Source organism: Peromyscus leucopus, chromosome 17, assembly GCF_004664715.2.
Source record: "Peromyscus leucopus breed LL Stock chromosome 17, UCI_PerLeu_2.1, whole genome shotgun sequence".
Lineage (NCBI taxonomy): Eukaryota > Metazoa > Chordata > Mammalia > Rodentia > Cricetidae > Peromyscus > Peromyscus leucopus.
The window spans coordinates 9,917,774-9,944,765 of record NC_051077.1 but is presented as its reverse complement, the minus strand read 5'-3'; the positions used below and the strand labels follow the sequence as shown (position 1 = coordinate 9,944,765).

The window sequence follows — 26,992 nt, the reverse complement described above, 5'->3', positions numbered from 1 at the left end:
AATGGCTAAAAATTATATACATGTTTGTATAGTGTATGTAAATGCACATGTACTGATACTACAAAAAAAAAATGCTGGTATGTTACTGTATCTAGAGGAAGGTGAGTTTGAAACAGGCAAGACAACTTGCTGAAAGTTACAGCATTAATTATTTACTCTTTCTCTGCATACCAATTCGACAGAACCGCTACAGTACGAGCACGAAGTGTAACTACAAGTCAGTTGATCCTGGAGAACTTGCCCCGCTGGAATAGTTAAGCCCTTAAGCACGTGGACAATGGGCCGCTTTATTTGCATGGGCATGGCCGGACGGACCTGGGGACTGATCGGTTTAATGGCGAAGCTGCCATCCCACACACACTCATCACCTGCCTCACGCTGGAAACCGCAGCCTTCGAGTCGCTACGCAGAGTTCTTTTTATTTTTCTTTTTTTTTTTCCCCTCCCCTCCCTTTTTTAAAAAAACACCCTAGCCATTCAAGCAGAGAATGAAAGAGCACCCGGGCCACGTTCAGTTTTTTAAAAAAACCCTTGGATCGCCTTGGCCTCGCAGCGGGGACGATGCGGGGACCGAGAACCCAGCCAGCCAGCTTCTTCTGCAGAGCACGCGCAGACACCCCGAGACCGCCCCACCGCGGAGGAGCCTGGACGCCCTCGGGCCTGTGCCCGCCGCTTCCCGCCCGCGCCGACCCGGGCCCGCGGCACGGCACCGCTCTCCGCTCCCGCCGGAGGCGGCACCCGGACCGCCGCCGCCGCTGCGTCGGGCTCCCATTCCGAGAGAGGGAAGGAAGAAAAACCAATAACAAAACCTGGCTTCTCGTTCCCTCCGGAAACCGCGGGCCGGCAGGAAGTGACGAAGGAGAGGTCGTCCAGTCCGCCGGGTCTCGGCCCGCGCTCCCCGCCCGACTCCCGGAACAGCCGGAGCGGCGTGGCGCGGCGCGGCGCGGCACGGCGGCCTCCGCACCTCCGGAGCCGCTGAGCGCTCGCTCACCCGCTCGCCCGCCCGCGCGCGCGGCCGCGTCACCGCCCCGCCCCGGCCGGCCCCGCCCCGCCCCGGCCGCGGTCTGCGGGGCAGACCCGGGCTTGGGGGGCTTCGGCGGGCGGGCGGCTCGACGGGACGGGCTGCTGCGTGCTGACGGTCCCGCTGCCCGCAAAGTCGCCGGCCGACCAAGGCGGGAACGTGGACGGCCTGTCCGGAGAGGATCCGTCCTGTATGCCACCAGGAGCAGATTGCACAGGCTCGGGGACGCGGCTGGAGGAGGCCAGGTTTGGGCGTCGGATTTGTGTACCCGCCTTCTGCCCCTCCGGTCCCGGGGGGCCCGTGTGGCCTTGGGATTACAGAACCACCACGGTCACCCGTTACAGAGTTGCAGTGCCTCAAAGCAGGATGGTTGCAAAAAAAAAAAAAAAAGGAAAAAAGAAAGGAAAAAAAAGAAAGAAAGAAATCGAATGTGGACTGGGCAGTCCACAGGTCCCAGATGTCCTGCTTCCTCTGGGAAAGGGTGAAGGCCTGTGAGCGTGTTCCCTTCTGCTTTAGGACCTCAAACCTTTTAGGGCTCCAGAGAATCAGGAGACTCTTCCCCTCACAGTGCTTGGATTTTGTTGCTAGAAATGGTGTTTAAGCTGCATTCCTGTGAGGAAATAACCAAGTTCCAGATGAGAGACCAGAATAACATTCTAGGGCATGATAGCCAGTGATGCTCACTTGTAGGACGGTGTAGACAGATTTAAAAACTTAAGACAGTTTATGTCCCATGATTATCCAGAAAAGGATGCTTCACCTAAAAGTAGGTCAGCCTTGAACTAAATCCTAAGGGATGCGTGTTTGACAGCATTAGCTCTGAATGCTCACTCATGTTGACTTGGGCTTTCATTCTCTCGTTCATCTTCCTACTTTAATAGTTCAAGCATTACACCTCAGGACAGCTGAGGGAAGGAACCTGTTTTCCCAAGAGAGCCCTGAATGTCACCCCCAGCATATATCTTATCGGACTATTCGCTTGACAGAAATGAACCCCTGGACATTTTACTTTAGCCCAAAGATGGAGGGTGCATGCTGCACCCCCTTGGTTAGTCTACACCAAGTGTGCGGAGGGCTGGTACAAAGGACCCCGTCTGCCCTGTGACTCTGAGCTCTCTCTCCATTCCTGGTTGTCTTACAAAGCATGCTCTTGGCTGTGTTCAGGACAAGCAGGAGAGGCCTAGCTTCATTGCCAATCCTTCACCACTGCGTGTCTAGGATAATTCATACATCCCAGGACCCATGGATTGGCAGTGTTACTGCATACTACTGATGTTTTATATTACGTGCCATATAATCTCAGGTTAACATTTTGCCACTCTGGACCAGCAGTAATCAGAAAACCTTTTTTTCTAAATACAATGATAGAGTGGCGTCCTAGGAAGAAATCATGCTCTGGATAGGGGTACATCATTCACTCAGCGGCACACGGACAAAGTTTAGTCAAAAGTTGTAGCGAGAAATTAATCTGGTTCAGATCCACTTGGGCATTAGGAAACACTTGGTTAATTTGTCAGGTAAATAGACGGCACTCACTCCGTGTCCTGGTGGCGGTTGCCTTATTCCCTGTTTCTTCCCTGATTTATGAACTCCCAGTTCTGAGTGCTGCCCCTGATGTTTCTTCATTGGCCATGCTCTCTGCAGCGCACAGTCAGACACTTAAAACTTAGCTTCTCCCAAACATGATCGTGGTCATTGCCATTTTAGCACCTTGGCGTTTACGATGGTCAAAATACCACAAATTAAAGGCAATTGTTGTGTTTAGTCTTCCAGAAGTCTCTGCATCTAAAATGGACTGATTATTTACTATAAATAAAAAAAAAAATCAGAGAACCCCCTGGAATCAAATTTTAAAATAAATAAGAATTGAGCACGTCACTGTGTCTCCTACTCCTATTCCTTCCACTCAACCAAAAGCCCATCCCTCTAGTCATTAATATTTAGGAGTTAGGTCTGCTGTCACGTTTAGATCTTAACGTTTTAAGTCTTTCATAGTGAAGTTCTGCTTATTGTTCCTTGACCAAAATATTTTTACAAGACAAGGGTTTGTTTCCATCAGACAGTCCATACGTGAAGTTACTCTTTCTTGTCTTCAGTCTCAGGAGTTCAAACTAAAGGTCTGTTCCTGTTGTCCATGCTACTCTAAATGAGTGCAATAGATCTCCAAACATCTGGCAAAGACTCCAGATGTGAGAAAGATGAAAGCATGCCCCCTGGCTTAGAGCAACCCTTTCCTGGAATTTCATTCTGTATTTTATACGGACAGGTGGGAAGGAAGAAAACACATGCTAATTAACTGGCCAAGGGAAACGCCATTGATAGTATTTGCATAGCTTACAGAATAGACTGCAAGGTATTTTTCTAGAAGAATTTCTGCATCACCTTCATTGTTGAAGGCAGAAATGAAAACCACGAAAGCTTTGTAAATAATTCCTAGGTCATTTCAGGCATTGCTTTTCTTCGTAATGAACCGTGCCTTGTCGTTAAATACTACAGTACTCTTTACCTGCCATTTGTCCCCTCTCCTTTTTATAGAATGTCTAAAACACTTCTGAACTGCTTTCTTGTTTCACGTCATTTAACTGAGACTTTCCTTGTATGTTCAACACAAGGGAGGAACTTTGTCCTTAAGGAAAAATTCAGTTCTCAAACATAAATAAATTAAAAAAAAAAACACCTAGCCGGGCGGTGGTGGCGCACGCCTTTAATCCCAGCACTTGGGAGGCAGAGCCAGGCAGATCTCTGTGAGTTCGAGGCCAGCCTGGGCTACCAAGTGAGTTCCAGGAAAGGCGCAAAGCTACACAGAGAAACCCTGTCTCAAAAAACCAAAAAAAAAAAAAAAAAAAAAAACCTTTATTCTTTTACTTGCTGTTTGATACACTTGTGATTATCAGTCCAACTTTCTGTGGGAATGTCCAGAGAATGCATGATTATGAATAAGTAGCCATGTAACTTCTTATCTCAAAGCTTCTTTTAGCCAAATTTGGCAAACAGGCCAAGTTTGGTCCAGCTCCAAATGTGCAGGCGTATTGGGAGGCACCTGAAGAGCAGTTAGTGTGGCCGTGTGTTTTCTGAGTTGCTGTCGTGGGAGAGACTGGCCTTCTCTGACTCCTACCTATCGTCTGGGTCTGTGTTCTGAAGGGCTCCCTTGTTGCCATCTCAGTGACAGCTACAGTTTGGAGACTGCAGTAGCATTTCACAGTCAACTGTTAGCAATATTATTTTTACCCTACATTTTAACGTTTATGTAAGTAAGAGTTGTACTGTTTCAAAATTTAAAAAGGGGAAAATATGTGTTTTATACCTTTATGACCTATATCTGGGGTCAGTATCCCTTTTCTTAAAAGAGCCAAACTGAAAATATTTTTTAAACTCCATAAATACTGAGGAAAATTGAGGCACATAGGTATTTAGGATCATAATGTACCTACTTAGGGACTGCAGGGCAGCTCAGGGTAGAGAACATGCTTAGTATATATGTGACCTGGGTTTGATCCCCAGCACCCCAAAACAAATGCAAAGAATGAATGCCATGAACCTATTTCACAATGTAAAGTCATTCTTCAATGTGGGCCATACACCAACAGTCAGTGGCCATGTCTCAGCCACTGCACCCTTTTCTTACAGATCTTTGTTCTTCCTTACAGATCCCATGGCTGGAAGTTATGGCATGATGGGTGATGACGACTCTATTGATTACACCGTCCACGAAGCCTGGAACGAAGCCACCAATGTGTACTTGATAGTGATCCTTGTTAGCTTTGGCCTCTTCATGTATGCCAAGAGGTAAATAGGGCAGAGAAGATACTGAGCACTTGGAGTTTTAAAGGGTTAGGATGTGGGTTGTTGTTGTTTTGTTTTAGTTGGATTAAATGCATAAATGTATTTCTTCAGAAAGTGTGTTCCTGGACTGGAAGATGTTGTCTACGTAGGCATTGGCGACTGAGGTTTGATCTGGAAATCCTATATTCATCAGGGTAACAGGACCTGCTGCTCTAAGAGTTTGGTTGGTGTTACTTTTAAAGTAGCCTGACTTTGTCACCAGCTTTGGTACATTGTCCCCTTGCAGTGAGCACACTGTAAAGTATTTTTGGTCCAAGTGTCTGAAATGCAAAAACACTTAATGCCTATGTAGTTAGCAAACCTCTGTCCACCCTTTGGACTGTCTCCTTGATTCTTATGCATGGCACTGTATCAATTTGCTTCCTATCGCTATGATAAAGACCATGGCCAAGAGTGGCTTGCAGAGGAAAGCATCTCTTTCAGCTTACAGGCCATAGTCCTTAAGAGAAGTCAGCACAGGAACTCGAGAGGAGCCTAGAGGCAGAAACTGAAGCAGAGACCATGGAGGAACATTGCTTATGGCTTGTTCTCCATGCTTTGCCCTGTTTGTTTGCTTATATGACCTGAGACCACCCACCCTCAGTGAACTGGGCCCTGCCACAAGAGTCATAAATTGAGAAAATACCTTATAAACTTACCTACGGGCCAGTCTGATAGAGGCAATTCCACAACCAAGGTTCTGTCTTCCCAGGTGACTCCAGCTATATCAAGTTGACAAGAAACCAGCACACTACATCTGTGTTCTTTATAAAAATGTCGGCTCCTCAATAACAAGGAACTTGTCGTTTATGTTTGTGTCAGTGATATACCCCATGGTCCAAATTCTAAATAGACCCTTTTCTGCCTTCATTTCTAGGGTAGCTTCACTTAAATGCCCTCTTTAACTCCTCCTGGTTTCTTTCCCCCCAATCCAGCAAAACAGTAATAGAATTGATGATGGTGGTGGTGATGGTGGTGGTGGTGGTGGTGATGATGATGATGATGATGGTGGTGGTGGTGGTGGTGATGATGGTGGTGATGATGATTGTAGTGGTGGTGATGATGACTAGGCTATATTTTAAAGAGGAAAAGCAGTATTCTGCTTGTAGGTATATACCTCAGGACATTCTCTACTGAGGTTTTAAAAAGTCATTAAGTAGTTTATTAGTAGTCCAGAAATAATTTCTGTTTGGACTTGGATATACCTCATTTATTTATACTTGCCCTCGCATTGCCATGTAGCTCCCTCCCTCTCAGTGGCTGGACTGCTGGGTATGGGTGTAAGACGGTGCCACATGTCATCACAGATCCCTGTGACAACTTCTCTCTCAAAAGAGCTACCACCTCCTTCCCACTTTTCTTTTAAAAGCAGAGATGCACTGCTCTTGTTTCTAAAAAGGTATCTCCCACTGAAACTGTGTCATTAAAGAACATTTTTACTTATGAATCTCCCAAACTAAAGTCTGTTCACATCCGGCATACTCCCCACTCCAGTGATTTCTCTTCAGTTGGATGTTGTGAAAGGGAGGAAAAATGAATGCTTTCTTGTTTGTATACTGCTGTTTTTAACGTGCCTTTTTCCCTAGGAGTTAAGGGAAATCGCAACAAAAGGGCCTCATTTTGATATATTATTTAGCAATATAGTATCATGTACATTATAATGCATTAAGCATCTTTTTTCGTTGTGATGCCATAGCTCTACAGAGAGAGCTTATATGTTAGCGGAAAATAGAGTACTTCACAGAAAGAATTTGTTTCATACTTTTAATAGATCGTGAGACAATTACACAAGTATTGAAACACATCTGCATTGGCTTTGTGTTCTAGGAATAAAAGGAAAATTATGAGAATATTTAGTGTGCCACCTTCAGAAGAAACCTTGTCAGAACCCAATTTTTATGACACAATGAGCAAAATTCGCTTAAGACAACAAGTGGAAATGCATTCTGTTTGTAAGTATATTCTTTGCCGAGCTATCTGCATGCCATGTTTAAAATAGATCTTCTATTGCACTCAGTTAGCAAAAGGTTATAAAGCATGGTTGCTTATAAAAACTTAAGCCTTTTCAGACACAGCTAGGCAGATTTATCCCGAAGTTACTGCTGTTAAATCCTTGGCTTTTCTGTTGCCTGAGGCCTTCTATTCAGCGTTGCAGAAATTGAGATTGTCGTCATCGGTTGACACCCCTGTGTCTTCCCCTTCTAATTTCTCCTCCTTTGTACTTCTCCTTTGGGATGATACCGAAACAGTCAAACCACAGCACACCCAAGCAGCGTAAGAGTGACTTTCAGGACTTGCAGAATCCAGGAACAAGGTCCGAAGTTCTGTTTGAACAATGTTAATACATCCTATGGTACCGGCCACTGCAAGCATGGACACAGGAAAGAAGAAACAAGTTTTAAAATGTATAGGTCCAGAATCAACTGTACAATGAAGCCTTTTGTGCCATTACTTAAAATATGAAGGTGTGGCTTCCATGGTGCATTAGGTAGGAGAAGCAAGGTGGTACTTGTATTAGAAATGCCAGGTTCTTCTCAACTATCAATTTGCTGGAATGTAGACTCACAAAGGAGACAGCTCTGAGTGGGTGTAGAGTAGGTTCATTGAGAGGGGAGATTTACTCTAAATGTAGCATGGCTCAGAGCACAGGCTGAAGTCAAGGACAGAGTCAAAAAGGGGAAAGCTGGCTGGGTAGGAGCATCCGTCTCTCTCCTTCACACTGAGGATACAGTGTGCATAGCCGCTTGCTGGTCTTTCTATCAATCACATCTTCCCTCCCAGGATGGACTGTGTCCTAAAACCAGAAGCAGAAATAAATCCTGCTTTTCTTAAGTTGCTTGTGTTAGGTATTTGCCACAGCATCAAGGAAGTAATACATTGTTATAAAATCAAGCAAACAAAGCGCTCCCTTTATTATCTCTCTATAAAGTAAGTATATACACATGTGTATATAAAATGAGTACCCCATGTGGCGGGGCAGCATGGAGATGGGACTGGCGTGTTGAGCTCACATGCTGTGTTGAGTGCAGGGAGACCACACAGACCCTTTCAGTGGTTTTCTTTGAGATGGTAAGTGCCTGGTTTTTATTCTTTGGTTTTTAAAAAAATTCTTTGATATTTTCTTCATATATATAATGAAATGTGATCACACGAGAAACAGTCATCCTCACTTCATACTAAGAATGCTGGAGTCTCAAAACAGTAAAAGTGAGACGGGTTTATTTTGGGTATTATAGAAGCAAGGTATTAGCCTGAACAAAAGGCAAAACGTGGCTGGCACACTGATTTGGCACAAAAACAGTGATTTTTATGTCTCCAATTGTATTTTTCTGTCCCCTTTAGTCTTTATTCGGTGAATTCTTTAGGGAGGTACAGTTTTCCCATTGTCTAGTATTTCCCCCCTCACCAAATTACCCATCCTGTTAGTTCAGGACACAGAATGCAATCTACTCAGTATTGGGGCTCAGGGTTCCCCCTCTTTTGGTACATGGGCTGAGTTATGAACCAGGCCACCGGATGTTTCAGCTCTTGTATGAGCCTAGAGCTCCTAGACAAGCAGGCACCAGCTGCTGGATGGGGAAGATGGGCCTGTGTCTCTGCTTATCTCTTGTTCCCTGATGAGTTCTAAATGCACCTCATGCTGAAAATGGACCATAATTATTTATTTTCTAGTCTCTAAATTCCAATCTCCCTTTTATCCAAAGCTTATTGGTCTTATATTTAGATTTACTTTAACTTTTTAAATGATTTAACATTTTTTTACTCTATCACAGGGCTAATGGTCTGGTCTACTGTCTAAAAGCATTAGATTATATGGATGTGTTTTGGGCATTTATTTGTTAATTTTGTTTTAATGGGTTTTTGTTAAAACTTTATAGGAAAGAATGTATCACTCTACTATAGTTAATACTTCTGCTACAATTACAAAGGAAGTTGGGAATGAAACCATGAACCCCTTCTCTTTTTTAAACCCCTTTGCCGCTCTGTCAAGGGATCATCCCTTTCTGAGCTTTTTGTTAATTCATTGGCAAGGGTCTCTGCTTCAGTTGCTGCCTCCAGGTTCCTGCCTTGACTTCCTTCTAGGATAGACTATAAAGTGTAAGCGGAAATGCACCCTTTCCTTCCCGAGTTGCTTTTGGTCATGGTGTTCATCACACCAGCAGAAAAGACACATACCCCTACAGCCTGTTGCCTCCCCCAGGTCTTCATTTTGTAGAACGTGAGGAGGTTGTAAGCAAGATAGGCAATCCTGGACTTCTAACCTGGATCATCCCTGTTTCTTTCTGAGGGGAACATAGGCGTTAACTCTCAGCCTCACTTACTCTTAAAAGTCCCCTAGGTCTTATTTGAAGTGTTGGGGAGAGACCAAGGCCTGGCCGAGCAGGACACCCAAAGGTGGGATGGGATGCGTCTCCCACACATAGAGACCAAGGCTTCTCTCCAAATATGGCAGTCCTGGAAGATGTCCATCTCCCAGATTGTGAGAAACAATTACCCTCACTTCAGAATAAGAACAGTGGAGTCTCAGAGTAGCAAATGCAAGACAGATCTATTTTCAACTGACTGAAGTCAGCCTATACAGAAGGGAAAAAATGGCTGTTGCTCCTATTTGGCACAGAACAGTGGCTTTTATATCCCAAGTTGCAGTTCTTTGCCCCTTTTAATTCTCGTCGGTTGAGTTCTGTAGAGAGATACAATCGTCCCAGTGCCTCAGCTTTGCTCCCTGCCCCAATTCCCCATCCTGTTGGCTCCAGACCTGGCTGTATCTAGTGAGTATCTGGGGGCATTTTTCATCCCCTCCTCCCGTTGTAGATGGGCTCAGTCAAATAGCAGACTGCCTGTGGGTTTTTCACCCCGGACACGCAGCTGCCAGCGAGGGAAGGCAGATGCCGGTGCCTCCTGCTTAGCTGGGTTTTCTGGTGAGATCTGAACACACCGCACTCTGAAAGTGGACTATAACTAATTTCTTACAACATGTTCCTCCCATTCCTCTCCAGCTCCCACAGAGCTCCTACAACCTCAGGTTGTTCGAAAACACAAAACCAAACCCATACGTCGGGTAGTATGTGCATGGGTGGAGGGCTATCCACTAGAGCTTAGGTAACCCTACAGTGACCATACCTCCAAGAATGGTTCTCCCTTCCTCCAGCAGCTATTAACTGCCAATTGCTCTTCAGTGAAGCCTAGGGCCATGAGAGCTCCTCCCCGAAGTATGCTCAGATTTTAGTTGGCTTGGTCTTGTGCACCTCTTGGGCAGGTAATCACTGCTACTGTGAGCTCTTGGGTACCAGAGTCACGTTATTTCCAGAAAACATAGCACTTCCCCCGACCCTCTGTCTCTTATGGTCCTCCTGTCTTCTCTCCTGCAATGTTCTCTGAGCCTTGGCAGTGATGGGAGATGTGCTATTCAATAAAGATGTCCCCTTTAGGGACCAGAGAGATGACTCAGTGGTTACAAGCACGGGCTGTTCTTTCCAGAAGATGCAGGTTTGATTCCCAGTACCCATGACTGTGGTTCACAACCATCTTTAACTCCAGTTTCAGAGGATCCATTTCCCTTTTTTTTTTATTTTTGCCTCCCCAGGCACTGCACACACACACACAGTTCGCACATCTACATGCAGATGGAATACCCATACATATTAAACAAATAAAGGACATTTAAAGATGTCCTGTTTAAGCACTAAGTACTTACTTTTAGTACTTTGAGCAGTTATGAGGTTTTCCATTGACTGCTGCCAACTGCCAAATAGAGTCTAGAAGCAAGGTTGAGAGCATCCCCTGTCTATGAGTATAAATATAAATTGTTGCTGCAGGCCGCAGGAATATATCATAAGAACTCAGCTGGTTATGGCAAAGTCACTACCTGGAGGGATCAGGGAATTCCTCTAGAGGAAGCTAAATTCCAAGGAGTTTTTGGTGTTACTTGGCTTGGTATGTATCAGCTGTATTCTGTTATGAAAATTATGTGTGCCTTCATAGTTTTCCCAATTGACTTTCCCCTAAGAAGGGCTAACAGTGTGGACTGATCACTCTCTGGACATACACATTCCAGGAATTTGGAGAACAGCTTCGGGAAAGGCTTTCTCTGGAATCAGATATCTCCCTTGACTACTTTCAGGGATGAACAGTGATATGCTACCCAGTCATTAGCACTCAGTTGACCTCCTCTTTTACCACTCCCAGTTTAGATTGTTAAAGCCTGGTGGTCACTGCCGGGAGGGAAAAATTCTCACTTGCCTTTATGACCCTGTAGAATTCAAGCCTGGTGACCTTGCTCAACCAGGGGCTTGATATAACTGGATTCCGGGGAGACTTAGGTAGAATGTGGAGAACAGAGGACAGAGAAGAGAAAAGAGAATGGAAGAACTAGATGGGTAAGAACTTGAGAGGAACAAACTGAGATGGGGAAGAACTAGATTGAAGGGCTAGAAGAGAGTACTAGAGGAACAAGATGGAAGATGAGGAAGAGTAAGATGGGAAAGTTCTAGCTGGGTAAGAACAAGGTGAAAAGGACCTAGAGGAGGCGGAATTAAGAGAGGAGAATTAAGATAGAACTTAAGAGGGAGCAGTAGATAAACAGAGAAATCAGGCAAGAAAGGAGCTAGGCATGAGAACAGAACTGAAGCTGTGTAAATAGGATGTTATGCCAGAGGAATTAAAGCAAGTGGACTATAGAACTCGGTGTGCTGAGATTCTATTTCCCGAAAATAGTCCTTACCATTCGTAGTTCTCTCACCTGAGCCCCTTGGATATATAATATTAAGGCCGATCCCTCTAATATTATACAAGAAATTGTTAGAAGACAATGTGACAACCTGATCATGTAGCAAAAACAGTATCAGGTTCTCTCTTAGGAATTACGATCTCCTCGCCATGGGCTTTTGTCCAGATTTACAGTACCAGACGTGAAATATCCAGCTGTGGGGTAGACCTCACATCCAACCAGGAAGTGGTTGGTTACTGCAGAACAGTCATGCCACTATCACACCAATGGACACAGCCTGTCTGGCAGGTCAGTATTGTAGCACATAGAATCCAGCGTGGGGTAAGACCATTCAGATCTTTTCTCCCGCAGCAACAGGCATGGTCTCTTCAAGCACTATGAAAGCTAGCTGGTAGGGAGGAAGTTTTCCAGTCTGAGATTTCTTTCTCGGTGTCCAGCAGCTTGAGTGTGGTGTTTTAGCAGTAGGGTCTTATTGCGTATTACATTAGTAACCAAGGGCAACACCACCAACCTGGGTTGTCGGGAGGCCTCTGGGGCCAATGACTCATAGGGAGGTAGCCTGTGCCCTGCACTGCCCTTTTTGATCAATAACCCATGCCTTCTGGGAGCAGCAGCATCCACCCACGCAGGCACCTCCGGTCAAACTTTTCCTTTTTACACTTGTATTCTGAAATGATCTTACTAACTAGTGAACTTTTGTAAGACCATTTCATGGAGCCTTAATTTGGTCAACCCACCCCTTCTCTCCATTGCTCTGCCCCCTGCCTTCTTTCACGTGTGTTCTATATTCCTTCCCATCGTAGTTTTAATTGGATTGTGAGATGCTAGGCATCCACGTAGCTTTCTCATATTCTGTCCCTTTATGTTAACCACTCTCCCACCTCGTTTTCCCCTCCTCTCGTGTCCCTCCTTGCAGAAGCCTTTCTGCCCCACGCCCCACATCCCATCACTCTCCCTTGGGTTTACCTAGGATTGACTTCCACTCCTTCTGGTTCATTGACATTCATGTGTGCTCCAAGCTAAACACACAAAAAACAGAATATTTGAAACTAGGTGCACACATGAGAGAATCTGTGGCATTTGTCTTATCTGGGCCTGAGTTTCCTCATTTAATGTCATTTTTTTTCCAGTCCCATCCTTATCCCTGAAGGTTTCATGATTTTATATTTCTTTACAAGCGAGCAGCATTCTACTGTGTAAATGTCCACATTTTCACTATCTGTTGATGGACATGTAGGTTGATTTTGTCTCATAGCTATTGTTAACAGAGTGGCAGTGAACTTGGATGCGCAAATGTGTCTGTCGTGGGTTACAGATTCCTTTGGGTTCATGCCCAGGAGTGCTAGAGCTAGGTCCTACGACAGCTCTGTTTCTAGCTTCTTCTGTGGGCTTTTAAGTTAAATATAGTAAAGACAAAAAGGCGGTAATATCAAAGCGCTGAAAATAAGTTGATTTTGAGTACTCAGCCCTAAGTGGGTTGTCTTTATCAACTCCCTCCCACAAGGCTCAGCGATCGTCAAGGAAGGAAGAGGGTGGAAAGAGCCAGAGATTAAGGAAGAACTGCAAAAATAGTGTTTCCCACATGTGACCTGTCGTACACACGAACTCACAGTGGCTGGTGGCCTGCACAAGATCAAACCAGTGAAGATTCCGGGACGGGTGGGTGAAGGGTGCATGAAACCCCCCTCGTGGCAGAGGAGAGGTGAACAGTTACTGGTTGCTGAGGTAGAGAGTCAGTTTCTTTCAGGGAAATGGCCCCTGGTAGGTTGCCATGGTTCCGTGGGTGGCCCTATTACTATGCACATACTGAAACCACTGGACTTCGTGAGTTAAAAAAAAAAAAAATGAGGACATGAATTTGGAAGAGAAATATATAGTAGAGTGGAGGAGCAAAGTTATGAACAAAATACATGGTATACATGTGTATGTGTGTATGAAATTCTCAAAATATAAATATAATCTATCTTTTAAAATTAGCAATGTAGGGTAAGAAAGGAAATTTAAAAATTCAATAGCTTACTCAGTTTTTTCTTATATTTTAAAGTTCAGAATGATCCTGATATTTAAATAATTATAAATACAAGGTATATATAAATAGTTTCTAAATTAGAAGATCTTAGAATATAATTAACTTCCTCTGGAAGAAAAACACTTAATTCCAAACTAATTTCTTACCAAGCATCATGATTTAATGTTATTACTAGTAATAATTTTATGCTTTATCTTTCTTGTCATTGTTTTTTCATAGCAAGAAAGTATGAGTATCAACAGCCGCAAAGCCAAGCTGACAGTGTGCAGCTCTCGTTGGAATGAAACCTGAGACTGAGCAACGGAAGTGATGGTGTGAAGTGGTGTGGCAACACGTTCCTGCTCCCCTCTCCTCAGTCATCACTGGCATTCAGAGACCCTGTCAGATAAAGTCATCCCGCTGCCCCCCCACCCCACCCCCGCCTGGGCTTTCTCCTGTTGCTTCTAGGACTTGCTTCATAAGCACAAAAACTTTTAGAAGGAAGACGCCTTCTGACTAGAGATGAGGACTTTCCCTTTTGAAGATGTCTGCTGTCTTCAGGACACAGCGGAAAATACAAACGTGTCTTCGGAAACAAGAACCCTGGCGTTAATGTCACTTTGATTAGAATATTTTTACAGAGTTGAAACATCAAATTCTCGCTCTTGAGGTGGTTTGCACTTAGGTTGTGGCCTGTGATAATGAGTTTAACATCAGTAAAGGACTGATTTGTGTTGCTCTCACTATGGTTACTGGCTCTGAGTCAGGGATCTTTGCTTCACGATTTGTATGCCACACCTCTGAACTCGTAGTGGCTTCTCCATCATGAAGCATGTCCCATCTGCTGGTTGGGGATGCTCTCTGCAACTGGATTTGCCTCCCTTTGATCGTATTCCCCACACTTGTTATTTTGTTCCTGATCCCATATTCTCCTTACCTCCATAGGGCTCCTTGAGGCCATGCTGTTAGACAAAGAGCCATCTCTGTCTAGCTGTTGGTACTTAACTTCCCCATGTTTCTCTGTCACTGTTGAAAGTTACTGTCTGGTGTCTTGTGCTTTGTAAAGCTTGGTTGAACACACAGTTGTCTTGACTCGTTCTGTTATATACAATGGGATGGTTTTTTCAGCCTAACATGTTTATTCATGTAAAAGCTGCTTGGAGCTAAGAGTAGAAGCAAGACAGACCCCCAAACCGAAAGCTACAGGCCTGCTGCCTTGATGAGTGCAAGGGCCTCCGGAGAAACCGGAACAGAGGGACACAGCACAGTAGGAAATGAACCACACAAGAGATGTGCAGCATCTGCTTAGTTACTGAGTTAATGGATGATCCCTGAACCAGGAGTCTATGAGGCAGACTACCTGAAGCCTGGAAGAGAGCAGACAGCGAAAAGACAAGAAAGATCTGAGCAGCCTTCAGCTGGGTCCCACCACAAACATTCTAGTTTGATTCCTGCCAATGGATTGCCTGATCCAACAAAAATCAATACTTCAGCAGAAGTGAACAGAGCCAAGGGACCCTGTACCGCATTGTTCTTCATGTCCAGTATAAAACCTGAGGCAAGAATGGGAAGAACAGGAAGGACCCAAGACTCACAGTCAAGAGGAAAGTGGTCCATAGTCAAGAGAAAAAGCAGTTAGTACAAGTGGGATTCCATCATGTCCCCATATATTAAATCAACAGATAAGGACTAAAAGCACTGTTGTTCCTTGCATCCTTAGCCCCTGATGGCATGACTTCAGGGGTCCTCAACAAATTAGATCAGCCCCTTGCCTCAGACATCGAATGAAAAAAGTAATGGCAAATGGCAGGAAACGAATTTACGAAATATAGTGGTATGAGAAGGTAAGGGGAACCAGGCGGTGGTGGCGCACGCCTTTAATCCCAGCACATGGGGGACAGAGGTAGGCAGATCTTTGTGAGTTTGAGGCCAGCCTGGTCTACAGAGCGAGATTGAGGACAGGCACCAAAACTACACAAGAGAAACCCTGTCTTGAAAAACCAAAAAAAAAAAAAAAAGGAAAGAAGGTAAGGGGAATTCAAGCATCCCATCCAATCTTCAGGGTACTAGCATGAACTTCAGGTTTAAATAAAGGACAATTTTGGACAGGAGCAGTCTCAACCCTGCACACACATGTACATACACCATATGTGTGTGTGTGTGTGTGCATGCGTACATATAAACACACAGAAGAGCAGTTCCTTTTAAAAAAAATCCAAGTTAAAGAAAAAGGCCTTGAGGTTGAGGTACACTCGGACCCAGAGGTCTATAGGTGCATGGAAGATTCAGGAGCATGAGTTCGGACCAGGGATAGGCTTGGGTTTAAATATCACCCATATCTTGCCAGGCATGCTCTGTGCCTCATGGTTCACCTTGAGAAGCTATACCAAGTATTAACTGCTCAGGAGGGATGACAGGATGCATAGCCCACAAGAGTGGTTCCTGTTGTTTATATACGTTCTCTAAGTTACTGTATATGACTTACGCCAACAAAGAACTATTGCTAGGATAAAGGCCATAGAGAAATTTCCGCGTCATAATTAAAAGACAGAAGTTCTTTACTTTCATCAACATGAAACAGCAGAACTATGTCTATAAATCACACCAAGCACTCTCACCAACCATCTCAGCCTTCCTTTTTAGCCTGTTCCATTCCTTCTTGTCAGCCATGGATTCACAGAAACACTTTCATCAGGGACTCCCAGTGGCACACGGGGCTGGTACTCAGGCGATGTTCACTATCCTTCCTGTCCTTTGCTATGATCTCTCCAGTCTCTCAGTCCTGTAGCAGCCTGCTTCGTGAAGCTCCTCCTCCTCCCCAAACTCCATTCACTGGGGTCTGTGATGATATTGTGTCCCCAAATATATTGTGCACCCTAATAAACTTATCTGGAGTCAGAGAACAGAACAGCCACTAGACAGACACAGAGGCCAGGAAATGGTGGCACACACACCTTTAATCCTAGCATTCCAGAGTCAGCGATCCATCTGGATCTCTGTGACCAGGCGTGGTAACACATGCCATTAATCCCAGGAAGTGATGGTAGGAAGCAGAAAGGTATATAAGGCATGAGGATCAGGAACTAGAGTCTTGTTAAGCTTTTAGGTTTTTGAACAGCAGTTCAGCTGAGATCCATTAGGATGAGGACACAGAGAGGCTTCCAGTTTGAGGAAACGAGATCAGCTGAGGAATTGGTGAGGTGAGGTTAGCTGTAGCTGGTTCTGTTTCTCTGATCTTTCAGTGTTCACCCCAATACCTGGCTCCGGGTTTGTTTTTATTTATAAGACCTTTTAAGATTCGTGTTACAGGGGTCTCCACCTCTTGGTGCAGATTCAGGGGGTCCCAATCCCTTTCATCCGTGTCTATCCAGACTTACCTTTGTCCTACTTAAGCCTGCTTGTAGAGGTCTGTCCTTGCACCACACTTCACTGCCTTGGGACTGTAATGCTTGGTGCAAATACAACCCTTCTAACATATTCCCACAGCCCCTCACAGCCTTTCCTCCTCGCTCGCCTCTATTTCTTTCTGCCACCCACCAACCTGCAGATGCTCTCTACCCGCTCAGTCACCACACTTTCCTAGGATCCAGAGAGGGCAACAGCAACCAAAGACCAGAACAGCCACCCAGAAAAGACCAGATACAACGATTGTAACTTCAGATGCTTAGTCTCTGCAAAAACAAACATGGACAGCCAAGACAGTTCACTTCCATCAGAACCCAGGAATCCTATTACAGTAGGCCCTGAGAGATGCAATACAGCTGAAGCCCAAGATAGGGATTTCAAAATAACAATTAGGAATATGGTCAGGACCTTAAAGAGGATGTGAATAAATCCTTCAATGCAGACTGTGACAACACAAAGAAACAGTTGAATGAAATAATGAAAACAGTTCAAGACACGAAAGTTGAAATAGAATCCCTGTCTTAGGGTTTCTACTGCTGCGATGAAACACCATGACCAAAGCAACTTGGAGAGGAAAGGGAAACCAAATCAGGAACTCAAATAGGGCAGGAACCTGGAGGCAGAAGCTGGTGCAGAAGCCATGGAGGGGTGCTGTTCACTGGCTTGTTTCTCATGGCTTGCTCAGCCTGCTTTCTTATAGAACCCAGGACCACCAGCCGAGGGATGGCTCCACCCACAATGGGCTTCGAACCTCCACATTCAATTACTAATCAAGAAAAGGCACTAGAGGATTGCTTACAGCCCATTCTTATGGAAACTTTTTAAACTGAGGCTCCCTCCTCTCCAATAACTCTAGCTTGTGTCAAGTTGACATAAAACTAGCTAGCACAACTGGTCACTAAAGAAAAAGAAACTGACACAAAACTAGAGGTGAAAAATTTAGGATATCAAAGAAAAACAGCAGAAGTATGAAGCCTCATGACCAGATTACAAAACATGGAAGAGAGAATCAAGTATTGAAGAACTGGATAGCTTGGTCAAAGAGAATTTTAAATCTAAAATAATCCAGACACAAAACATACAGGAAATCTGGGCTATTATGAAAAGACCAAATCTACAGATAATAGGAATCAAGGAAGGAGAAAAAAACAAAAAACAGGACAAAGACACAGATTATATTTTCAACAAAATCATAGAAGAAACATTTTCAATCCAAAGAGGTGTCTTGTAGAATATTATTTTAAGGTGTGTTACTTTTGTTTATATTACATTTGTTTAACTCTGTGAAGCTGTGTTAATGTGCCTGTCTAAAACACCTGATGGTCTAATAAAGAACTAAATGGCCAATGGCAAAGCAGGAGAAAGGATAGGTGGGGCTAGCAGGCAGAGAGTATAAATAGAAGGAGAAATCTGGGAGAAGGTTAAAAAAAAGTAGCCAGAGAAGGAGGAGGACTTCAGGGGCCAGGCACCCAGCTACACAGCAAGTCAGGGAGTAAGTAAGTACTCAGAAGTAAGAGAATGAGAAAAGCCCAGAGGCAAAAGGTAGATGGAGTAATTAAAGTTAAGAAAAGCTGGCTGGAAACAAGCCAAGCTAAGGTAGGTGTTCATAAGTAAGAATAGGCCTCTGTGTGTGATTTATTTGGGAGCTGGGTGGCAGCCCCCCCCCCAAAAGAGCCAAGAAACAAACAACAGTGCCTATAAAGGTACAAGAAGCATACAGACACACAGGGTCAGAAAAGAAATTTCCCACAACACATAATCAAAACAGAACAAATGAACAGAACAAAGAACCAATATTAAAAGCTGTAAGGAAATAAGACCAAGTAACATATGAGGGTAGGCCCATTAGGATCACACCTAACTTCTCTATAATAGAGATTCTGGAAACCAGAAGAATTTGGGCCAATATTCTACAAACTGAGAGACCTGCCCAGATTATTATACCCAGCAAAACTATCAATCACAATAGATGCATAAAGAGAAACATCCCACAATAAACCAAATTTAAGCAGTAGCTATACCAGTCAAGCTCCATATAAGGCACTAAAAGGAAAACTTCAGCCTGAAGAACCACACCCAAGAAAACAAAAGGATTAAATACTCTCAGACCAATAAATCAAGAGGGGGGAACGCACATCATAACAAAACACAAGAATCAAACACTGTTCATTGGTAACTTTCAATATTAATGGTCTCAACTGCCCCAAAGGCATTTTGGATTAGAAAGCAGGATCCATCTTTCTGCTGCATTCATGAAACACACATCAACATCAAGAATAGACATCACCTCGTATCAAAAGGATAGAAAAGAGTATTCCAAGCAAATGGACCCATCTTAGTTACTTTTCTATTACTGTGAAGAGATACCATGACCAAGGCAATTTATGAAATAAAGTTAATTGGGGGATAGCTGAGAGTTTCAGAAGGTAAGTCCTTGATCATCACGGTCGGGAGTATGGCAACAAGGAAGCTTGGTGCCGGAGCAGTAGCTGAATGTTTACATCTGATCCACAAGCAGGAGACAGAGAGAAAGAGACACTGGATCATGCCTGGGCTTTTGAAAGTGCAAAGCCTCTGCCCATGACACACCTTTTCCAACAAGACCACATCTCCCAATTCTTCCTAAACAGTCCACCAACTGGGACCAAACATTCAAATATATGTGCCTATGGGTCCATTCTTGTTCAAACCACCATATTCCACTCCCTGCACTGCATGGGCCTGTAGCCACGTCATAATGTCAAGTGCATTTAGTCTAACTTCAGAATTCCCCATAGTCCTACAGTCTCCATGCTGCTTAAAAGAGTAAGGTCCAGTCTTCTCTGACTCAAGGCAATTCCTTACCTATAGCCCTCTGTAAGAGCAAAAGCAAATTACATGCTCCCAACATACAATGGCACAGAATAAACATTACCATTCCGAAAGGGAGGAGAAGGCATGGCTCACCAGAATGGGTGTCTAGGAGATTCAATACCCAGAATTCAAACTGCCGCACCCCTCCAAGTATAGAATAATACATACCAAGCTGAGTGATACCACTTCTGTGTAGCTATTAAAGGCTAAAATGATGCCTTCGCTATAATAAGTATGTGTTGAATAAATTAGTTATTGTTTCCTGTGAAAACTGTCATTTTTCTTTATGCAAAAAAGACTAAGTATCTTCAGCCTACTTAAAAGGAACAGGAACCTGCTACCCCTTCTCTACGGAAGAGAACACTGAGGTGTTTTAGGAAATTCGGGGTCTCAGAGGGATCTAAACCAGGACCGGAAAGTTGACAAGAACCAAAGAGGGTCAACTTTCTCTCTCCCTTCCCCCCACCAGCTCTCACTATGCCCTTCTGCAGACTACCTCTCAGTCTTCTGTCATGAAACACATAGGTTCCTAGGGGACATGGTGACTAATCTCACAGAGGAGACAACAGGACAATCTGGAGTAGTGAATAGTAAATCTCACAAAGCACACACGTTAGTCAAAAGTGGGTTAATCTACTTGTATCAAAATAGAGGATTTCTCTTCAATGCAGGACAACGTGGACAAACCTAACATAACTAACAGGTCAAATAGAAAAATGCTTGCACTATCCAAACCTGACTGATCTAAGGAAAACATTATGAACAAGCAGCCCGAAGCATCAAGTATCTGAGATGGCAGAAGTCTTTCGTAATTGATTTATGCCAGTTAGAACCATAACATTAGGGAGCTGGATGGTGCCGAGTGGGAACATGGATACAGGACTCTGCTCTGGAATGGGAGTGTGTGCCAGCTAGGCTTTTGTAGTTATGACAAAATACTTGAGAAAAAAAAAAACAGCTTAAAGGAGGGAAGATATATTTTGGCTTAGGTTTTAGTCCATGGTCACTGGCCCTGAGTTTCTGAGCCTGTACTGTGGCCAGTCAGAGCATCCCAATGGAACAGACTGATGGACCAAAGGACTTTACTTCATGGTAGGCAGGAAGCAGGTGGGGAGAGTCAGGGACAAGATACATTTTTTTCAAGGGCACATCTCCAGTAATTTACTTTTTTCATTAGACCCTGCCTCATAATAGTCCATTCAGTTTTAATTAATCTGTTGGTGAGCTATGGTCACAATCCAACCACCTTTGAATAGCATCACTGGCTGAGGATCAAGCTTTCAACATATGAGGTATTACATTCAAACCATAGTAGAAGGTTAGCGTATCAACTATCAGGGAGAGCAATCTTGTAGTGTGTATTAACGTATGCATTAGGAGTTTAGTAGCCGGTACCAGAAGAGGACAATTAAGCGGAGCAGCAGGTTATGGAGGGTTATCATGTCATGAGTTTGGTTTTATTTTGAGGATAAATAGAAAATTAAGAAAAAAACTCTACAGAGATCAGTGATATGGGCGAAATACAGCTGATGGCAACATCAAATTGAAATCAGGCATAAGGGGGAGATGGCAGCTTGATTTACAAATTAAACACATGCACAAATACATGAGTGTGAATGATATACACTGAATAAAATAAAGTACAAATATCGCACAGATACTTTCTATTATATGAGAACAGCAGAATGCATTTTTAAAAGACCAGAAGGCTCAGGAGAGGACTTCAGGAACACCCTTGGCCCACACTATGGTACTGGGGCCTGCAGAACTCCACAGACCGCAGCCCAGGCTTTCTAGCCCAGGCTCATGAGAGGTCTTCAGAAAACCAACCAGGAATCTGCCTGGTGATTGGGCTCTATTATGACCTCTTTTTGATGAAGCATGATCCTGCTCAGGGCCACGACACTTTAAGCAGGACAAGGAAACCCCAGACTCCAAGAAGAAAACACTAGTGGCCTACCCAGCACCTTGTGGTGCCAGGTAGATGGGCACTACTATGGTGAGCAAATGTATGTATGGAGTGATGTGGGAAAGAGAGAGATAAAATGTGGACAGAGGCCTATCTGAAGAGGCAAAAGAGATGAATGGGCTGAGGTGGGTGGCTTCATGGTCACCCAGGGCCATGGTGATGTCTGGGCCTGGGATTCTGCTGGGGCCCGTGTCTGGTTCAGGCTCTGAAGTAGCCACAGTCTGTGGTGATGTCCATGGCTCCTGATACCAACAAAAGCAGAGAGGGTAGGGCCGGATAGAGTTGGCCCCGCCATTCACTGGCTGCAACACTGGGGGAAACTCGTCCTGCCCCTCACTGACTGAAGCCCTCAGGGAGAGGGTCCTACACCTCTCCTGGGCTGCACAATAGAGCTGACCCTATTTGCAGGAGCAAGGGCAACTAGCCCTGAGGATATGAGGATGGGAGAGCAGGTCACTCCCCTCTCATATGCCATATTGTGGCATGGGTGAGGGAAAGATTCCTTCCTCCCCTTGTCCCTTGTCACCTGCAGCGGGTGGGGAACCTGACCCAACCCCTCACCAGCTGCAGCACTGTACAGGAGAGCAGACCCTGTGCCTTGCCTGGGGAGCACAAAGAGCCGACCCTGTTGGTGGAGGTGTGGGGAAGCCAGTCCCGAGGGTGTGAGCATGGGAGAGCTGCGCCCACTGCTCATCTGTCTAGTGGCAGCGTGGGTGGGGGAGAGATGCCCCCCTACCCATCAATGCCTGCGGCAGAGGGGAGAACTGTCCCTGACCCCACCAGCTGCAGCGTTCAGGAGAGTCGGCCCTGCATCTTGCCTGGGCAGCACAATAGAGCTGACCCTGTTGGCGGAGATGTGGGTGAGCCAGCCCTGAAGTTGTGAGCATGGGAGAGCTGTTCCCGCTACTCATCTGTCTTGAGGCCACATGAGTGGCGTAGAGATGCCCTCCCCTATTTCACCCCAACCCACCCCATCAATGCTTGAGGCAGGAGGGAGAGTTGGCCCTGAGGTCGTTAAGAGTGGGAGAGCAGTTCCTGCCCATCACCAGATGCTGCATTCAGGAAAATGGCCCCTGCACCTAGCCTTGCTGACACTGAAGAGCTGACCCTGAGGTTGTGGGTATGGGAGAGCCAACCCTGGGGACATGGGAGCTGGGGGGCTGGCCCTGCCCCTTGCTCTGCAGGGGGTGAACTAGCTGGGGCAGTGCTAGAGAGCCCTCCCTGGTGGCAGGGGCCAGGGGAAGCTGGCCGCTGACCAGCCTTGCAACTGCCCAGGCCTAGAACCAGAGTTATGTGTTGGCCCACCCCAGCCTCCACCCCATCTGTGATCGGCTGGAGGTGGGGGGGGCAGTAGGGGGGTGTCAGTCCTTGGGACTCAGGTCTGCAGGATTCTTACAACACACACACACACACAAAGGTTTACTGTGTGACTCACTGTGTCACGCTGAAGCGTCAATGACAAGATTTTCCCCTTCTTCCTTTCCCCCCCTCTTTTTCTCTTAAATTTTATTTTGTTTTGGGGTGGGGAGGGAGATAGGTGCGATTGGGAGGCATGATGTGAAAGACACAAAGAATAAATTAATAGAAAGATCAGAAGGGAATCAAGAGTTGAGTGTATCATATTTTGTACTTTATAAGTTCTTTTTTCCCATGCTACAATTTATGGCTTTTGTGTTGTGAAAACAGTGTTTAGAACCGTGAAGTATAAACAGTAAGGGTATTGTTTGATGAGTAAACAATCAGAAGAGAGATTTACCAATGGAATGATTACCTTTTGATTTTGTCCGAGAGGTCAAATCTTGACAGGATTTGGTGGTCTCTGATAGCTACATTTTATATGAATATTATGAAAACGTAAAGCTTAGTTACTCTTTAAAGACTATAACTTCTTTTTATGGGATTGTGATTTGTAAAATGCATCTCACATTTTCTGGGTTTTTACAATAGAGTTAGGCCCCCAGTGCTTTTTGCCAAGAAATTCTGATTTTCTCATTTAGAGGAATTTCGAATTTGCTTCAGGCAATGGAGCATTGAAATTATGAGCCTTCGAGATGAGCCTACTTTCTCTTGTGAAATTCCTTGAACAAGCCAGCTGGTGGATGACATCATTGCTGTCCCACAGTGGGTGCTGGGTCAAGGTCAGTCTCTGCCTATGGCACGTTCTCTACCTGCACAATGCTTATGATTTCAGAGACAGAGCCCACCAGTTCACAGAAGTAGATGGCGGTAAATACTTGTCAACGGCTGTTTCCTGTTGGGTTAGCTCCACTCCTGTGAACTGTTTGTGACCTACATCACCTGAATGTTAATTGGCACACCATTCTTTCACACACCTCCCCATGTCAGGCCAACACCAATTCTGAGAATATAAGAGTTCCTTTTTCATTTTTTTTAAACAGGCTCTCTCTATGTATCCCTGGCTGGCCTGGAATTTACTATGTAGACCAGGCTGTCCTGTAACTCGCAGAGATCCACCTGCCTCTGCCATCTGAGTCCTGGGATTAAAGGCGTGTGCTGCCACTCCTGATAAAAATTTCTTTTTCTTACTTTTACTAGTTCTTCCACTTGTCTTCCTCCCTCCGCCTTTCTCTGGCTTTTGCTCAGTTCCAGTCTCTTGGGCTGCTATATATACACAGTGTCTTGGGCCTAACGATTGTTTTCATCAACTCACAAGAAGGTCTCGATAATCCATGAGACACCTCAGCACAACCCAGACAAATGCTCTCTCGGGGTAGAATTTCTGAGTTTCCAAGTGGGTTTTATAAAGGAGACGATGTAGGAGAATTTGTGTGCATTTGGCAATAAAGTATTCCAGGCACCCTCTCCACTCCAGTGCTGGAAATGGAACCCAGGGTTCTGTGTACGAAGGGCTCTGCTACTGAGTGACAACCCCAAACCCCAGCAATGAAGTATTCTGAAGCCAAAGAATCATGGATATATAATATTATTTGCTAGAGGTTTTTTTTTTTTTTAATGATACTTAGTACAGAGGCTATTACTGCAAATGTCTTCCAGCTACTAAAACTGTTTTCAGTGTGCCAGGGATTATAATATGTGCCCTTCTATCAGGTCTAATTTCTTCACCTTTAACTGACACAGCCAAGTGTGTTGGTACCAACCTAGGCTCTCAACATTCAAGAGACTGAGTGAGACAGATCATAAGTTCAGGGCCAGCCTGGGATACAGAACAACATTCTAACCAGGTGGGAGTGAATACCCAGGTTCCTGGTAAAGGCCAGGAAAGTAGAAAGGGGACCCTGTGACTGGAAGAAGAAGGCTCTGTAGGAGGAGAGCGGGGAAGACTATAGAACATGGTGGAAGGGGGTAAAGCGGGGCTAAGAGTCTAACAGGTAGGTGGAGGACAGAGAAATGGAGATAGGGACATGACAGCTGGCATCAGGGAGACTCATCCCAGATGACGTAGATACAGAACCTTCATATGGAAAATCTATTACTCTGAAATTAACGTAAAAAGCTAAACAAAGCTAATTAAACTGTTTAAAAACTAAAGAAAAAATGAAGCAATACAAAATTGCTTCACACTTTTCAGTTAGTTGTTGCTGGAGGGCTGGAGTATTATGCAGTTTAATATACTAAAGTAATAAATGAATGATAACTAATGAACAACCGAAATGGATGTGATGCAGTAGGTGAGCTCAGGGAAAGTAATGTGTAGGGGAAAGCATGAAGAATTCTTAAATAATTAAGTCTGAGAATGAATTCTACTGCTTTTTATAATGAAATAATACTGTTGTCCTAGGGGTGACTACTGCTGTGATGGAACACCAGGACCAAAGCAATCTGGGGAGGAAAGGGTTCATTGGGCTCACATTTCCACATCACTCTTCATCATCAAAGGAAGTCAGAATCAGAACTCAAGCAGAGCAAGAACCTGGAGGCAGGAGCTAATGTGGAAGGCCATGGAGAAGTGTTCCTTATCAGCTTGCTCCCCATGGCTTGCTCAGCCTGCTTTCTTATAGAACCCAGGACCGCCGACCCAGAGATGGCACCACCCACAGTGGGCTGGTCCTTCCCACATCAATCACTAATTAAGAAAATGTCCCACAGGCTTGCCTACAGCCTGATCTTAGGGAGACATTTTCTCAAGTGAAGCTCCCTGTTCTCTGATGACTCTAGCTTGTGTCGGGTTGACATAAAGCCAGCCAGCACAGATGCTCCGTTCAATAAAGAGGCAGCATGATAAAACAGAACAATGGGATTCGAGTTAATGAGAACTACGGCTCAGTTACGACATTGCAAAACATGGTCTGTATTATAACAACAACCACAGATACAGTTTTACTTGGAAAGCAGACCCCTTTTATTTTTCAGCGTTCTTACACTTATTAAATTATAAGCTACTAGAAGGATGTGAACTGTTACCATGATCATTTATAGTTTTTATTTTCAGTGCCAGGAATCAAACCCAGAGCCTCGAACATACTAGATAAGAACTCTACCACTGAGCTGCAGCTGAACCCTAGGACTTGTTAGAAAAGGAATTTTAAATTTTATTTTAATTTTATGTACATATACATGTGTGTGTGCGTTCATGTGTGTACATGTGGGTACACGTGTCCATGGATTCAGAGCTCCCTGTAGCTAGAGTTACCTGACATGGGTGTTAGAATCTGAACTCATGCCCTTTGCAAGAGCAACGTTCTTAACCACTGAGCAACCGTTCAGCACCCCCACAGAATGTCTTGACATGCACACCCTTGTATGATCTTCCTGCGGTCCTGTGACTGAGACAGCCAATTTCATTATGGTAAGAAGACTAAGGTGAGAAAGTTTAGTAATTAATATAACATCACCAACGATGGCAGACACAAAACCCAAACCCCAGTTCTTGGACCCAGACTGGGCACATGCTATGCCTTGGCCATGGCTTAAATGTGTTCCCTCGAGGGTCACACGCTGAAGTGCTGGTCTCTACTGTGGTAGAATTAGGAAGCGGTGAGATTTTTTTTTTTTTTTAAGGTGTGGAGCCTAGTGGAAATTCCTTACATAAATTGTGGTCATACCCTTATAAGGGAAGGGGCAGTGAGGCTCCAGCCTCCTCGAGGCTTCCTATTTGAAGACATAAGATCTTTCTCCTCCCTGTTCCTGCCATCCACTATTAGGCCTCACCAGAGTTCATGATGTTTGGACTGTCGGCCTCCACAGTTGTGAACTTGATAAACTCTTT

At 44.7% G+C, this 26,992-nt stretch overlaps 2 protein-coding genes across 3 annotated transcripts in view; one reads left to right on the top strand and one right to left on the bottom strand.

Annotated features, from left to right (window-relative positions):
- The window catches only part of Slc20a2 (solute carrier family 20 member 2), a 102,263-nt gene extending 101,371 nt beyond the window's left edge, over window positions 1–892 (bottom strand). The window contains exon 1 of the mRNA XM_028887823.2: window positions 809–892. The gene's annotated coding sequence lies outside the window, so the exon portion shown is untranslated. The remainder of the gene's footprint in view (window positions 1–808) is intronic.
- Window positions 245–14,659, top strand: Smim19 (small integral membrane protein 19). Of its 2 annotated transcripts, XM_028887825.2 has the most exons (4): window positions 1,183–1,265; window positions 4,668–4,806; window positions 6,670–6,794; window positions 13,818–14,659. In XM_028887825.2, exons 2-4 carry the CDS (start codon window positions 4,673–4,675, stop codon window positions 13,880–13,882), a joined length of 324 nt encoding a protein of 107 aa, XP_028743658.1. In that variant the 5' UTR covers window positions 1,183–1,265; window positions 4,668–4,672; the 3' UTR covers window positions 13,883–14,659. The 2 variants fall into 2 exon arrangements, with proteins under 2 accessions (XP_037067524.1, XP_028743658.1); XM_037211629.1 differs by lacking the exons at window positions 6,670–6,794; window positions 13,818–14,659 and having other exon boundaries at window positions 245–1,265; window positions 4,668–4,795.
- The last annotated feature ends 12,333 nt before the right edge of the window (window positions 14,660–26,992 follow it).

Excerpts from the sequence above, each read along its gene's own strand:
- Smim19 (XM_037211629.1), top strand. The coding sequence starts at position 561 with ATGCGGGGACCGAGAACCCAGCCAGCCAGCTTCTTCTGCAGAGCACGC. Across the intron at positions 1,266-4,667 it reads ACGCGGCTGGAGGAGGCCAG|ATCCCATGGCTGGAAGTTAT; the intron begins GTTTGGGCGTCG and ends TCTTCCTTACAG.